The sequence below is a fragment of the Schistocerca cancellata genome, chromosome 7, assembly GCF_023864275.1.
Source record: "Schistocerca cancellata isolate TAMUIC-IGC-003103 chromosome 7, iqSchCanc2.1, whole genome shotgun sequence".
Taxonomy (NCBI): domain Eukaryota; kingdom Metazoa; phylum Arthropoda; class Insecta; order Orthoptera; family Acrididae; genus Schistocerca; species Schistocerca cancellata.
The window spans coordinates 609,255,651-609,272,801 of NC_064632.1; the positions used below are offsets into that span (position 1 = coordinate 609,255,651).

The 17,151-nt window shown below is 41.5% G+C and overlaps 1 protein-coding gene across 1 annotated transcript in view; it reads right to left on the bottom strand.

The window, feature by feature from the left end:
* Positions 1-17,151, bottom strand: part of LOC126092940 (cadherin-related tumor suppressor-like) — a 518,310-nt gene that overhangs the window by 96,839 nt on the left and 404,320 nt on the right. The window contains exons 25-26 of the mRNA XM_049908671.1: positions 9,276-9,421; positions 6,412-7,071 (exon numbers count right to left, since the gene is read on the bottom strand). Of these exons, the coding sequence (XP_049764628.1) occupies positions 6,412-7,071; positions 9,276-9,421 (806 nt within the window). The remainder of the gene's footprint in view (positions 1-6,411; positions 7,072-9,275; positions 9,422-17,151) is intronic.

Consider the following 17,151-nt stretch of genomic DNA (forward strand, 5'->3'; position numbering starts at 1 on the left):
TAATTTCTAACATTCCAAACTGTCCTCTCTTGCCATGATGACTATCATCACATATTACATCCATACTTTTCAAAAAAATGCATCTGCACTATCAAATTCAAAGTCTCACATTCTGTTTCTTGAAACCTCTTTGTCCATTGGCATTACTCCCAAAGAAAGGACTAGCACTGAAAGTCTCTGCTACTGGATGTAATCCTACTCTACACCAGACTCCTATACAGTTTCAAATACCACAGTCTTTTGCACTTACCTGAATATTGTTTGACCTATATGCCTCATCTGTTAGTTTCCATTCCACCAGACTTCTCCCCTTCTACAAAATCCTGCAGTTATCTACCCCTCATCTTTCCTTGGATGATATCATCTGCAAAGCCAACTTCAGACTGCAACAACATGCCACATTTCACTTCAAAAAGTTATTCCACCTACTTCTAAACTAACTCAAAAGTGCTGTTTTCCTTCCTGTGCCCCTGCAGCTCCTCAAACAGCCACACAATCAACCACCAATTCTCTCCAATGAACTGAGTTTGGCCAACCTCCTTAACATCCCACAGCCTTCTCCATTGCCTCCCAGACCAGCAATAGCTCAAAAATCACAAGAACCAGTCACAACAGTAAAGTGTTCTCAACCTCTCATCAAACTCACTCTCCCCTCCTGAATTATCTGTGTTACCGAAGGATCTCACTTTCATCCCTAAACCTCCATTTAACCATACTACTTAGGTGAAGGACCTACTTTCCTTCACAAGTAATGTCAACTGGAAATATGACTTTGCAACCCAACCCCAAAACCTTTCCAACAGCAAACCTGATATTTAGCCTGGCCTTGAACAGTTCTGACCATGATCCCAGCTTGCTCCACCATGACTACCTCAAAATCATCCCTTACAAGCCTTCCAATAATTCCACACATCCGGCATTGCATCACAACTCTTCCTCAGGTACCTTCAATGTGACTCTAACCTGTCCTCTGCAGAACTCCAGGCCCTACGTTCCCTAAAAACTAATGACTCCACCATTATCCTCCCAGTAGACAAAGGATCTACCACTATGGTACTTGACCAACAGGAACATGCTGTCTGACACCTCTACATACAGTGTCTGCCATCAACAACCTATCCCTCTGATTCCAACTGACCTGCAGTCCCTCATAAAAACCTCAGGCCCCTTACAAGCACTTACACCTGAATCCATAGAACTTCTTACCCCACCCCAACCATAAACTCCCACCTTTTAGCTTTTTCCTAAGATCAACAAACCCAATCGTCCTGGCCATCCTATAGTTGCTGGCATCAAACCACCCACCGAACAAATATCTGCCCTAATTGATCACAACGTGCAACCCACAGTACAAAGACTTCCCTCCTATATTAAAGGTATCAACCATTTCCTAGGTTGTCTGAAATCCATGTTTGTCCCACTCCCACCACACACCTTGCATGTCACCACTGATGCCATCTCCCTCTATACTAACATCCCCATGTACATGGCCTGTCTGCTGCTGAACATTTCCTCAGTCAACACCCCTCTGATTCCAAACCTATGACATCCTTCTTGCTCATCTTAATCAACTTCACACTTAGCAACAATTACTTCACCTTTAAGGTGCAGACATATAAAAAGATCAGGGATATGGATATGGGAACCAGGATGGCTCCTTCCTATGCCGACCTTTTCATGGGTTGCTTGGAGAGAGCTTTCCTGGGATCCATAAGCCCTCAGCCCCTGGTTTTGTTTAGATTCAGTGATGGCATCTTTTCCATATGAACTCTAGGTGAGGCTGACCTGTTATATTCCTGGAATCTCTAAATACCTTCTCCCAGTTAAATTTCACATGGTCATATTCCGAATCCCATGCCACTTTCCTTGATGTTGATCTGATCCTCACTGGAGGGCAGCGACAGACTTCTGTGGACATTAAACCTACCAACAAACAACAGTACTCACATTTTGACAGTTGCTATCGCTTTTATGTAAAAAGTTCCCTCCCTTACAGCCTTGGTATTCGAGACAAACATATTTGTTGAATGCAGACTCTTTACAACATACATCACTCTCACCTCAGCTTTCACTGGACATAATTATCCCAACAGTCTAGTTCAAAAGCAGATTTCCCAGGCAGTCACATCCAATCCCAGTACTGTTGATCCCTCCAAAAACCATCTTCGGAGCACACCTCATGTTACCCAGTATTATCCTGGTCTTGAATGTATTAATTAGCTTCTTCAACATGGCCATGCCTTCTTAAAATCATGTCCTGAAATGAGATCCCTTCTGTCAGAGATTTTTCCCACAACAACTAGAACAGCTTTTTGTCACCCTCCCAAATTCTTGTCAGATCCTACGCTCCTTCTGCACCCATTTCCCTACTGTGCGGCTCCTACCCCTGTGACCGTCCCTACTACAAGAATTGCCCCATGCATCCTCCAACCACCAACTATTCCAGCCCTGTACCTGACATAACATATACTATCAAAATGAGAGACACCTGTGAAATGACACGTTATATACCAGCTGTTATGTAAACACTGTTCGGCCTTTTACATCGGTACGACTCCCACCTAAGTTATCAGTCAGGTTGAATGGGCATAGGCAGAGGGTGTATACCAGCAACACACAATATACTGTTGCAGAGCATGTTCTACAACATGAGAGTCATGACCTCAGTCCTATTTCACGACATGCGCCATTTGGATTCTTCCCCCAGACACCAGTTTCTCAGAACTCCCCAGGCGGGAACTAGCACTACAACATGTCCTTCATTCTCACCACCCCCCTGGTCTTAGCATTTCTCCACAGTAACAATTCCTTTATTTACTCCATTTTAGTTTACTAAATCTCTAATTTTCTGACGAGTCTATTTTTCGCCACCCCCCGCCCCTTCCAGCCTCTGTACAATGCACTTCCAGGGGGTATATGCGGACAAGGAAAAAAATTCCTGGATTTCCTGGTTAAAAATACACTTTCTTCCAGGTGAAAGCACAGTTTTTCTGTGTTAAGTGACAGTATATTTTCCCTTATCAATCCTTTGAATTGTAATGGTTTTATACACGGGCGTTGAATTTCCCGGCAATTTAAAAAACGAAACTCAACGAAAAAGACATGTTTTGGAAACATCTTTGATGTGCAGCAACATGTACGCTGCGTATTTTCGTATTACGAAAGTATACATTGGAATTCCACCAAACACCGCATGTTACTTTCTGAATCATTGAAATCAAGATTGTGTTGTGCTTTTGTAAGCTAGTCATAGCTCATGTCATGTGATCTCGCCAGCCAGTGACAGCGGATATTGAGAGCATAGGACATGTGATGTAGTCAGCCAACAGCAACATCACTAACACACAAACAGGGACAGTTAATAGTTTAAATTAATATACATAGTGTTGCTATAAGAAAAGCAAAGCTTTTACATATAATATTGGTCTCTAAGGTTAATAAGCTGCAAGAGAAGCTAAGATTTCGCATATAATGTTGATCTTTTTTGTGCATGTTACACTTTAAGAATCACACAAATGTGCCAGTCGAACCACAATCATACTATCTCTCTACCATTCCACTCCCAAACAGTGTGCGGGAAAAACTAACACCTAAACCTTTCTGTTCGAGCTCTGATTTCTCTTATTTTATTTTGATGATCATTCCTACCTATGTAGGTTGGGCTCAACAAAATATTTTCGCATTCGGAAGAGAAAGTTGGTGACTGAAATTTCGTAGATAGATCTCGCCGCGACGAAAAACATCTTTGCTGTAATGACTTCCATCCCAATTCGCGTATCATATCTGCCACACTCTCTCCCCTACTACTCGCTTTATTAGTTCATGAGACCCAGAAAATATTAGATACAGGCTCCCAGGTAGATGCTATTTTTCTTGACTTCCGGAAGGCGTTCGATACAGTTCCGCACTGTCGCCTGATAAACAAAGTAAGAGCCTACGGAATATCAGACCAGCTGTGTGGCTGGATTGAGGAGTTTTTAGCAAACAGAACGCAGCATGTTGTTATCAACGGAGAGACGTCTACAGACGTTAAAGTAACCTCTGGTGTGCCACAGGGGAGTGTTATGGGACCATTGCTTTTCACAATATATATAAATGACCTAGTAGATAGTGTCGGAAGTTCCATGCGGCTTTTCGCGGATGATGCTGTAGTATACAGAGAAGTTGCAGCATTAGAAAATTGGAGCGAAATGCAGGAAGATCTGCAGCGGATAGGCACTTGGTGCAGGGAGTGGCAACTGACCCTTAACATAGACAAATGTAATGTATTGCGAATACATAGAAAGAAGGATCCTTTATTGTATGATTATATGATAGCGGAACAAACACTGGTAGCAGTTACTTCTGTAAAATATCTGGGAGTATGCGTGCGGAACGATTTGAAGTGGAATGATCATATAAAATTAATTGTTGGTAAGGCGGGTACCAGGTTGAGATTCATTGGGAGAGTCCTTAGAAAATGTAGTCCATCAACAAAGGAGGTGGCTTACAAAACACTCGTTCGACCTATACTTGAGTATTGCTCATCAGTGTGGGATCCGTACCAGATCGGGATGACGGAGGAGATAGAGAAGATTCAAAGAAGAGCGGCGCGTTTCGTCACAGGGTTATTTGGTAACCGTGATAGCGTTACGGAGATGTTTAACAAACTCAAGCGGCGGACTCTGCAAGAGAGGCGCTCTGCTTCGTGGTGTAGCTTGCTCGCCAGGTTTCGAGAGGGTGCGTTTCTGGATGAGGTATCGAATATATTGCTTCCCCCTACTTATACCTCCCGAGGAGATCACGAATGTAAAATCAGAGAGATTAGAGCGCGCACAGAGGCTTTCAGACAGTCGTTCTTCCCGCGAACCATACACGACTGGAACAGGAAAGGGAGGTAATGACAGTGGCACGTAAAGTGCCCTCCGCCACACACCGTTGGGTGGCTTGCGGAGTATAAATGTAGATGTAGATGTAGACGTGATAATACAAAACAAACTGCCCTTTTTTGCACCCTTTCGACGTCCTCCGTCAATCCCACCTGGTAAGGATCCCACACCGTGCAGCAATATTCTAACAGAGGATGAACGAGTGTAGTGTAAGCTTTCTCTTTAGTGGACTTGTTGCATCTTCTAAGTGTCCTGCCAATGAAACGCAACCTTTGGCTCGCCTTCCCCACAATATTATCTATGTGGTCTTTCCAACTGAAGTTGTTCGTAATTTAAACACCCAGGTACTTAGTTTTTCTAAGTTTTTCTTTGTAATTGCACCCAAGGTTGTTTCCATTTGAATTTCAATATTTCAATTTGAATGATAACAAAAAGATACAGAAAATGTGGCTCTTTAGTTCCTTACTGTTACAGACGTATGAAAATAGTTGGAGAAAGTAAAAGCATATGGCATAAGTAACTCTGCATGTATCATTACAATATTTATAATTTTTCCACGCTGACTCTGAAATGTGAAGGTTCCTTTTAAGGCCATGTGCAGTGATACAGATGAGAGACATGTGATATATGTAGCGCAAAAGCTGAAGCTTAGCTTCACCAGCTTGAGATAAAAATAATAAAACATTCTGGATGTCGCCATCATGGTGCGAACCCACTCGTGCTGCGCCTTGTGGACCGGCCACCATTGTGGACAGTGCAGAGCAAAGCAATATGTTTGATATCCTGGCTCGGTCTGGCCTGGCACGTCTTGGTCCAGCACACAGTATGAACACACCCAAAACTTTTTCTATTTCCAGCCTATTACAGGAATTGATGTGCGATTGTCTACCTCATAAACTCTTATCAGTGCCACATCAGCGAGATACAAAACATCTTTACAGCAGGTGTTGTTAAAGTCAGGGATATATGTTAGCCATTAGTGGAGAGCATGTAAAGCAATTAGACACAGCAGTCAGTGCTAGTAGAACATATGAGGAAAGCTACATCTCTCATCATAGATTCAACGACACTAGAGTTTTGATATGCCACGCTGGTATAGTGACACGAAAAGGTACGGCAGGCATTCCACCAGTCCCATTTCGTCCTATGCTAAAATTTCTATTTCATTTCATTAGTTCTCTGAAATGTGCCAAACAGGCAAGAAGTTTCACATTGCTTAGCACGCTGTCACCTGATAGTCTCAACGTGAAATCAAACCTATCGATCTGGGCAACACGGTCAACATTCCTGCACCGAGTACAATCTCCGTAGATGGTGAAGTGTGGGTAGCACAGCTATTCAGATGGGATGACTGTTTCTGCCACGTATAATAAACCCTGGTTTTGGTTGGTTTGCAGCAAAGAAAGAGAGAAGCAAAGCTAGAGATAAATGCCTAGACAGCAAAATCATTACATAAAAAATGTCAGTTCAGGCAGACCAGGCAACGGTCTGACAAAGCCCTCACAACTGAGGTGTACGTTTTACAAGCACTGCAGATACTCACCCAGTCGGGCCAAATTCGTCGGCCGAGCAGGAGCGATCACCCGGACTGCAGTCTCGGCAGGCGTCACCGTCTTCGCCACAAGAGGCCACACTGAGCGACAACACGCGGCCGTTGCGTGTCGCCGTGATGCGGTGCCAGCGGCCGTCCGCCAGCTCGCCGCCTGCCTGCACTGTGGCGATGGCAGTACGTGCACCACCGTACGAGAAGGTGGCACGCCCGGCCACTAGCTCCAGCGAGACGAAGTCCGAGCGCCCACCCGTCTGCGCACCGTAGTTGTACACGAGCAGTGCATCGGGCTTGGCAGTGGCGAACACCACCGACACGTCGTTGGTCGTGGCGTCGAGCGACGGGAAGGCGGCAAACGCGAGTTCTCCGAACCCGAATGCCGAGCCCTCGCAGTGGCGTCCGAAGCGTCCGTCAGGGCAAGAGCAGCGGTACCCGAGAGCAGGTGGCGGTGGCAGCGCGATGCAGACACCACCGTGAGCGCACGGGTTGGGACGGCACGAGTCGGCCGCCGCTTCGCAGCGGTTGCCACGGAACCCAGGCCGGCACAGGCAGAAGAAGCTGGCTCCGTCTGCACTCTCACGGCACGATCCACCGTGCAGGCAGGGCCGCGTGCCGCACACCGCCCCACGTTCCAGCTCGCACAGGCGGCCCTCCCTGCAATGTCGGGACCGTTACCTGTCAGCTGTACGACTTCGAGACCACTGCCGAGAGCAGAGTCTTAAAGTGCTGTGTCTAGTCTACTCGGGTGTTCTGCAGTACATAATCCTGAAGGCCTTGCAGCCTAGAAACTGAATCGTCCGCATTACATTTCAAATACAGAGCTCTGCACATCAGCTGCCTTTCGTATGATAAAATTTCCTAAATTTCTCCTTCCCAAAGCAGATACTCAAATTGGAATGCTGTGGAAGTTGAAAATTCTGCCAGTCCATAATTCTGTATCAACTTCCCAATTCTGAGATTTCACAGTGCCTCCAAATACTAACAGCCAGGCTGAGGTTTACCTTTCACAGTAGGTAGCTTCTTCTGTTTGGATTGTTACCGCAGTAAACTCACGATAAAGTGTAACAGCACTTGTGTTCTGGCCAACACTGTCACCAAGTGCCCTGCTGTTCACACACCTGTAGATGCTGTGCCACCTCCACTCTGGCTGTAACTTCTAGGTGAACTCTGTCCGTCAGTACTTTAACACACCGTGTATTGCTATTACTGAGCTGGTCATTTTGATGATATTTATGAAAGTATAAGAATACAGTTCAGTGCCAAAATATTCCTGCACTCATTCGTAAAGACAAATAGCAATGTCGAGATAGTGAAATGTTTTTAATTAGCTGCTCTTGTCGGCTCATCTGAACACCACTGTGATGTCTATTTGAGTTCAGCCTCAGTTCTCCCTTACAGTCTTTAGATACTGATCTTTGCACACTGCCAGTGTCGATTAATATAGTCGAGTCCAGAACGACAAGTACCCGTACAAAAAGACAGGTAACCGTACAGTTGCCAACACATTTTGGTATATACACTATGCCAGTCGGTCCCTGTCGTTCCAACTCTGTACTTTTACTGTAATTTACAAGACTGTAATAGAATGACACCAGAACACATATGAAAAGGTAGTGGGACACCACACGTTACCATAAGCATATATGGTGTCTGTCAGGATCGCCAGACAATTTTTCACTGTGAGGTGTCAGCAACAAACGCACTTCGGTCATGCCAACATCCACACATCTGCCTTTACCAAAACTATGTACATCTTCCCCTCTGTAAGGTAAAACTGTTACTTTGATAGGCAGCTCATGGAACCCACAGTTATGACTGCTGGCACTCCCATCACTTAGTGTTTGCTTTCAGGTTTCCACAAAAGCTGTATTCAGCAGTAAACCTGTGAGCATCCCTGCAAATGTCATGGAATCTATAGAACTCAATTTCAAATATTACACGTAGTGGAGACAGTACATAGGAGTGAAGGCCCTTCCCTTAGCTGAAGGAGCCCCTGTAACAATGAGAAAGTTTCATCGGCAGCGCCAACTGTAGCTGCTGTAGCTGTGCACCCGTGTGTGTGTGTGTGTGTGTGTGTGTGTAAGTGTGTGTGTGTCAGCTGTGCAGAAGCTCAATCACAGGAGGTCAGCATCTGCAGTGCACTGGCATTGCGTATTGAAACAAATTTCAGTTTCTCAGATGCAATTATTGCAATTTTGTCAGCTGTGTCGAAAGAGAGAACAGCGATCGATCCACTTTTAGCCACAACAGGAAAATATGACACCCCACAAAGGAATGGAATGACTTACATCTGTAGCACAACACTACAGCAGAAATTAAAGAGTTACCCTCAGATCTCAAAAGTTGCTCAAATAAAACATGATATGTCAATCGACTCTAGATAAACTATGAATGTGAGTCCAAAGCTATCACTATGATTACGTAACTCTAAAGAACATTGGTAGTAGCAAACTGAAATACTACAACTATAATTTGCGTCAGAATCAGGAGCTGGCTGAAGCTTCTACATATGGGGAAGTTACATGCAACAATACCCATCTGGGGTCGAACACTGCTAATAATTGCATATGAGTTAGTGAGATTGTTATGATGGAGACTCTTACTTTCAAATACCGCTAGTCATTTGGAAAATGGACAATATGTGAGAAATATCTACCATGCCTCACTCCTTGCTTCCTTTTTGTTATTACAATATTTCTCTCGTCCACAAGATTTTATTTTAAGGTATAATTTATTAAATGTTAATATGTTGAACACTTTTAAACTTTTTTAAGAATAACAAGGTCAGCAAAAAAATCATTTACTGAGAACAAAAAGGTAATGGTGAAAGGAGGCAAGACGAAATGCAGTGAACGTACCTGAGCGGCGGGCAAGAGCAGGAGAAGTCGCCGAGGCGTGCGCTACGGTGACAGGTGCCTCCAGCTAGGCAGGGACTAGGCGAGCACGGGTCCTGCCGCCGGTCACAGCGCTCCCCCGCGAAGCCCTCGGTGCAACGGCAGTCCACCTGCAAACACAGCCGGGCCTCAGCTCCCGCTCCTCGTCGAAATGCAAACATCACAGTACAGGAGATCGATGCTCGTTTGAAGAGCAGGATGGTTAAAGTGTCACTGACAGTGTGATAGTTACAGATTTGTCACAAACTCAAACCCGACAAAATCAGAGGAGGCAATTAGTGGCAACCGCGTACAAGGAACTACTCCAGAATTAGCCTTGTTTGATTAAGGGAATCTGAAAAAATCTAAATTGTAATGGCTAGGTGGTGATTTTCACCACAGACCTCAGTGTTAGCCCAGTGTCTTCATTGTGACACTTCAGTCAGGCAGTCATTTGACACTTCTGTTGGGCAGTCATTCTGAGTTTATGTTAGGATCCCAGACGCGTACAGAAAAAGAGCCACTATCGTCAGTAGTAAGTGAAGAAAGGTCTCTCTGCTCTGTACCTCAATGTGGTGCATATGTTTCCACAGGACTTTCTGCACACGTTGGTCAGCAGTAGCAAATACTGAAGGAAGCTTGAAATAAGGAGTGATCTTCACGGATGACTGAAGGGCAGAAAAACTTTCACTGTGCCACGGACAACTGACTGTGTAAATCTTCTGGACAGAATGAACCACTGTACCAGACCTCAGCATTTTGTGGGCAACACCCACCTCAGACTAGTATCTCATGACACCAACAGTTTGAAGTTGAGAGGGAAACTGCAATGTGTGCTAGGATGGGAGATTTGCCAGTGTAATACAAGCACCCCCCCCCCTCCCCCCCCCAAGTTTAAGTCCTGATTGTTGTAGTGGAATAAAACTATCATATCACACACAGCACAACTGCATACACCATCAAAGTGGTAACAGAGCAACACTGATTGTTTTTTTAAAACAACATCAAACATAATCTGGTCACTTAATAAAAATGGAATGAACGGAATACAAAAGGATCTCATATACTCCTGTTTATTGCTAACACTCCCACCTCAGAATGATACCTAAAATTAACCACACATGTAATTTTGAATGTAGCATTTTCTTACAATAACATTCATAAATATTCTGATTCAATGGCTCAGCTAACAAGTCTGCTTGATTTTTACCTGTCGAAATGTATTGAATGCCAGTTGTTCCATCTATTACTTTCTCCATGATGAAAAGATGTTTTATGGCAATGTTTTTTGTTCTGGATTTGTCTATATGATTCTTGAAGAGTAAAACTGCTGCTTGATTATCAAACAACACAGGTGTCGATTCTCCAATCAGTTCTTTCAGGTTAAGGCTCTCCAGTAATTCTCTCATCCATTTCACCTCTTTTGCACGGCTGCCACTGACACATATTCTGCTTCCATTGCGCTCTGTGCAACAGCAGTTGGTTTCAAACTCTTCCAGAACACTAGAGATCCGGCCAGTAATATTACATATACCATAATATTTTTATGATCACCTATACAAGTAGCCCAACCAGCATCAGCAACTGCTTCGAGTACTTGCCCAGCGGGATAATATGTGAGTTTGTAATGCGTTTCCTTCACATAACTTAGAACCCTTTTTGGCGAATTCCAGGGGTTCATATTAAATTTTGAACAATGTTGTGACAACTTTGCCACTAAGAAAGCTAAGTCTGGTCGAGTCCTCAGTGAAAGGTATGGGAGCCACAAGGATCTATACCATTTCGAATAAATCCCGCTTCTTCTAGTGAGTTGTTTCAATGATCATTCCCACTTTGTTTCAGTATATATAGTGATCTTTTTAACTTGCAAACTGAACTTTCTTGTCCTTCTCGATGAAATCTTCTGGCTGGAGCATATGTGCATATTCCTCAAATTTACTATGCAGATATGTACTCGTCACAGCATACTGATCAATATGCCAATTTTGTCAACACTGGCTGTTATCAATAGTCAAATTGTTTCAAAATTTGAAACATGAGTATAATTCTTGTTATAGTCGATACCTTCCATTTGACTAAATCCCTTTGCAGCCAAGTGAGCTATAAAAATCTGCTTTTGGCCAACTGTCTTCTTTCTAAACATCCATCTGTTATTTACAGACATTACACCTGATGCTTGCTCACCCAATTTCCAAGCATCTTGATTCTTCACTGAGTTAATTTCTTCATTCATTGTAACTATACATTCTGATGCTTCATCAGAATCAACTGCTTCATGATACGGTAATGGTTCATCACTGTTCCTTCCTTGCATGAGGAGCCTTCTCTTCAGAATGAAGCGCCATTGGATGAAATTTGCTAAAAACCTGTGTTTTCTTTTGTTACATCATTTCTTGGCCTGCATTTACTTTATGAAGTTTCAGCAAATTTCACAAGTTCTTGATTACCTTCAATTTCTTCCAAATTTTCCTCCATCTGAGAAACCATAAAATTCCTCTTCAGTGTCAGAATCTTTTCCTTCACTCGTATTTCATCTTCGATGCGTGTAAATGATAATACTCCGTCATTGTACAGTTCAACAGATTCTTTCTGTTTCTTAGTTTGAGCTGAGTATTTGCCATTCAAAGACTCTTTGAATATTCAGTCCCTGCCTTCTACAACCTGCTTCATTTCTGGCTCCAGATCCTTTATGCACAGCCATATAGAGAATATTCTATAAATACACCTTTTTTCTGCCCTTGTGGATAATTTAGAATGGCGTCTTTGTTGAGGTACATGAACAAAAACTTCACAGCTGATCACACACAAATGTCTCACACTAGGCTTTCGATCTGTCCACAATTCATAAGGTGATTTTTGACTGTTGTGCCTATTTGTAAGACGATTTCTTATGTATGCCACAGTGTACATCAGCTCAGCCCAAGAGCTTTTTGGTAAATTACTTTCTTGCCACGGTGGCCTTACTATATACATTAACATTCTGTTGAAACATTCAGCTATACCGTTTAGCTGTGGTGTGTATGTCATTGTTACTTCATGCCAAATTCCCCAGATTCGTTGTAGAAGTTGCAATCTCTTTTATTGAAAATAACCTCTCTATCATTTTCTGTGAGCTGCCTCATCGATAAGATTGCATGGTTGTTATTCGGTGCAAGGAGTGTATTGTCAGCTACAAATTCCTTAGTCAAACCCTCAGTGTTAATTATCTTTGCCCTTACTGTACCTTTCCCCTTTTTTCTACTATCAGCAAAAGTTATGATCTCAGTTAAAATATTTTTATCAACAGTTGAAAAACAATTTTCATTTGGAGTTATGTGATGAGTTGTCCCAGAATCCACTATCCAGTTATCACCATTCAATTTAATTGTGCCACAGGCAGCACCAATACTAACAGCACATAGTTTATTTTGTTCCTTTTTAAATGCATCCTTTTCAAAACAGTTTCTGGATATGTGACTGACTCTGTGACAGTTGTAACAAACAAAACTACCTTTCAGTGTAGCTTCTTTCTTCGTTTGTTCCTGTCCTTTGTCGTGATGGCATTCTTTGGAACATTTGACTACCAGTATACTTTAAGGATACTGTAGAATGTTTATCTTCATTGTATTCATGACATCTACCATCATCGGCAAGTAAACACATTTTAATTGTAGCACACTTAAAATCACTACCTGGCAAATGGCACAAAGCTGTAACTACTGCATCCCATTCATCTGGAAGTCACACAGAACAGTCACTGCTATATCTTCATCTTCAATTTTGTCACCAACGTTTGCTGGATCTGTTACAGTTCTGTCGATCAATCGTACATAATTTTTCACAGATTTACAATACTTCATTTTTAGTGAATATAACTTCTGTATCAGTTGCACAGTGCAAAATTTGCTAATCCTTGGGGTGTATAATTTTTGAAGTTCTTCCCATACTGTTTTTGGATTTGATAAATTTCATATACTCATCTGCTGCTCGTCGCATGTATAAAGTACAACTTTTGCTAGTGCCTTACCTTGATGTGTTATATCTATACATTTTTATCAGCAGCTGATGTACCTTCACCAGGTTCTATCCACCAACCTAAAATATAGTCCACACATCAGAATTTAGTACAATCATTTTCTTCTGATATGACCAGCAAGCGTAATTCCCTCCACTTAATTTCTTAATAATGTGTCTGTTTTCCTCATCTCTGTTTATTTCACCATTGTTTTACAGTTGTTATCATCCTGTGAGACCACAAACACAGTTCAACGTCAATTAACATTTTCCACATGCGTCACATAAATATAATCAACTGGTATTGGCAAATATTCTGTCTTCTCCACAAGGATGAGTTTTTGATTGGCTAATTGACACTAACAAAGTTTTTATTTTAATTGTTAGGATGACTAGGCCCATACCCATTGTTGTAGTGGAATAAAACTGTCACATAACACATATTATATTTTTTTGAGATAAAAACTGGATCCATCATGAAAGTGGTACAGAGCAACATTGTGACCGTCTTTTTAAAATAATGTCAAAGTAACCCAATAACATCATAAAAAATGGAATGAATGGAACAAATAAAGGATCTCTTCTCCACATGTTTATCTCTGTAACACTTATGCTGTATGGACTTTTAACTTGTCAGTAAGTTTCTTCAATGTCAAACGTCAGACCATTAAGCTCTCAAAGCTGAGTACACATCATCACCAACACAAAAAGTGTACAGCTCATGTCAGGTGATGTACTATTCCAAAACTGAAGGTGATAGCTTTTATATATCCTACCAGCTACTTCAGTTGGCACCAAAAATTTAAGGCAAATCAAGTTCTGCCTAGGATTACAAATTAATTGAACCCATTAATAAGATTTGCTATTATATTGATTTTGGTCAGTTTTTGTTTAAAATGCAAAGCAATCATAGTTTGACTTGAGTAGCAGTAGGGTGGTAATTGTTGTCTTTTATTTGCATTAACAAGTGAAATTAGGGTATGTGATCCAGAGAAATTTGTCAACTAGTGACGTTCTGTAGTCCACTGGGAGTGAGATTAATAGATAATATAATGATAATAATCTTAAAGAGACACATCTATTAATTCTCATTTTCCAACAAATACGTCCAGACTTCTGAGAAAAACCATCAATATGCATTAAAACTGATGCAATGGCAAAACAACGATAGAGATCCAACATTGAAAACCACACAATTCCAAATATACTCACTCACTTCTCTCATTCTCAGCAACATCCAAACAATTATGCTCTTTGAATCTTTGAGATTTCCCCTAATCACTTTAGTCAGAGGAAGGGACAGTACCTTTAACAAGTTCTCATATTGTTGGATGTGCGGTCCACCAGTTACGCAAAACACCGTTTTTTCTCAGTGCCTAAACATGTTTTGGCACCACTGTGCCACCATCAGTGGGTTTCGTTTTTATTTATTCTGTAATGTGAACATTTTTGTTAAATGATTATAAAATTATGTGGACATTTAGTTCAAACAATAGATTGTTTCTTTTTGTAAATACCTTTACATTTGGCATGCATGAATTTTCTGGATCACTTGTGTGTTAATTACTACAGGTAGCTTGTCATCTGCAACCAAATGATGTTGATGAGAAAGTTTTTTGCTGGGAGTTAACCTATCTTCCACAATGTAATTTAGTTTGTCGCGATGTTTTTGAGCCTATATTTGGTTTTACTTGCATTTTTGTGTGGCAAGCACTTTCATTCTCTGCATCATGGTGAGGTGTTGTGATGCCCAAGTAACTATAACAAGTATGTTCCACAAATAACGTAGTAAAAGACTTTTCACTTCACCAAAACACAGAGTGATTGTGGTTTGTTGTGTGTCCCAGCCCAGTCAGTGTTCATTTGTTCACCAGAGTTGGCGCCAAATTTTAGTTTTGTTTGCATTTTAACTTTGTGTGTGTGTGTGTGTGTGTGTATTCCTTTTGTGTGTAAATGGTGCATCTTTGCAGATTAACAAACTGCTTAATCATACTGACTATGTTGTAGCTACAGGTTGACAATATTATTGAACTATATGAAACAAAATTGTCATAACTTCTGAACGGGTTGTGTTAGGACGTTCAAACTGCACAGTCGGCTGGGAGGTACGATAGGAATTAGGATGCACTGTGTGCACGCTGGTTTACCAAATTTCATTTTGACGGGTTTGTCAATAAGCAATACTGGCGTTTTTGGGGGACTGAGAACCTGCATTTTGCGATCGAAAAGTCTCTTCACCCTCAACAGGTGAAGATGATTTCATCCACATTATCCAACGTGACCCTGATTTTGGCAAGATGTGATTCATGCAAGATGTAGCTCAACCCCATCGAAGAAGGTGAGTGTTTGATGTCCTGGAAGAGCACTTTGGGGACTGCTTTCTGGCTTTGTGGTACCCAGAGGCCACTGGCATGGGACTTGATTGGCTGCCATATTCTCTGTATATGAACACGTGCTACTCCTTTTTGTGGGGCTATATTAAAGACAAGGTGTACAGCAATAACACCAAAACCATTGAAGATCTGAAAACAGCTATTCACAACGTCACCGACAGCATCAATGTTTCAACACTTCAGGGGTCGCACAGAGTTTCACTATTTGTCTGCACCACATCATCGCCAATGATGGCAGGCATATTGAACATGTCATAACCTAAATCTGAATATCTGTAGTGAAGTTTGAATGTTGAATGAAGTGTGTGCATGCCGTAGTTTGTAACTAATTTACATTTTTCTTCAAACAGTTCAATAATTGTCACCCTGTACCTCTGATTTCGCCAAGGTAGGAATTTAGAGTAATTGCTGCCAAGTGAAAAAGTTTTCGAATAAAGTCTGAGTGTCGTTGAAGAGCGCCGGTGCTGGGCAGAAGTTGGCACTCTTCAGTCATCATGCAAAGCTATGTTATAAGAGCCACACAGTTGGGTTGTTGGTTAATGTTAGTAATCTGTTTGGTATATGACAAATCGTGCTGCATTATTTCATTTGAGAGTTTCAGTGTGGAGTGGTAGAGGTCATATAGTGACAAGCAGAATATTAATCAACAGCGACATGCAGAATATTAGTCAATTGTGAAAATTTCAAAGTATTCACTGTGTCGTGTTTTCCAGAATAAATAGTACTGTTTGTGACCTCATAATGATAACTATTCTTCATAGTACTCTTCATTATCTGCTTCCTTAAAGTATCAATCATTGGATTCCATCTGTCTCGTAGTGAATGGAGTTGAGAGAGGTAACAGTATCGACGTAATATAGCACGCATTTGATGTTCATGTTACATATGGTGACTGTGACAGAATGTTGCTTCCTACAATAATCTTCAGATCCTATCGCCAGCATCAAAATATGGTGTGTGGTGCCTCAATCTCTGAGCAACATTGGGTGGGAAAGGGAACATGGACAGTGAACATTTACTTTGACTATACATTGCATGTGAAATCTACATCTGATAAACAATGGCTAGTCAAACAGAGAGTGGTGATGTTATAAATGGATAGGGCAGTGTTAATCGATGTTGATATGGATCTTGTTAATGAGTCAGAACTAATTAGTAAAATTTAAAATGTAAACTCAATATCAACATAAATGTTGAATCACGTGAAGCAATGATAGACAATAATCGGGCTTACAACAAAAATGTTTTGATTTAGAATCAAAAGTGCACGCACTGGAAGATACAATGAAGAATGTCAAAATATCCAATACACCAGTTGATATGAACATTATCCAACATGAAACAGAATCACTAAGAAAATCATAGTACAGTTTGTTGTACAAATATCACTGTCGACAACATGCTCCGATGAGGACAGTTTAAGGAATTCGATCCACATAAACAATTACATCCCATGGACTTAATAAAATAATTTA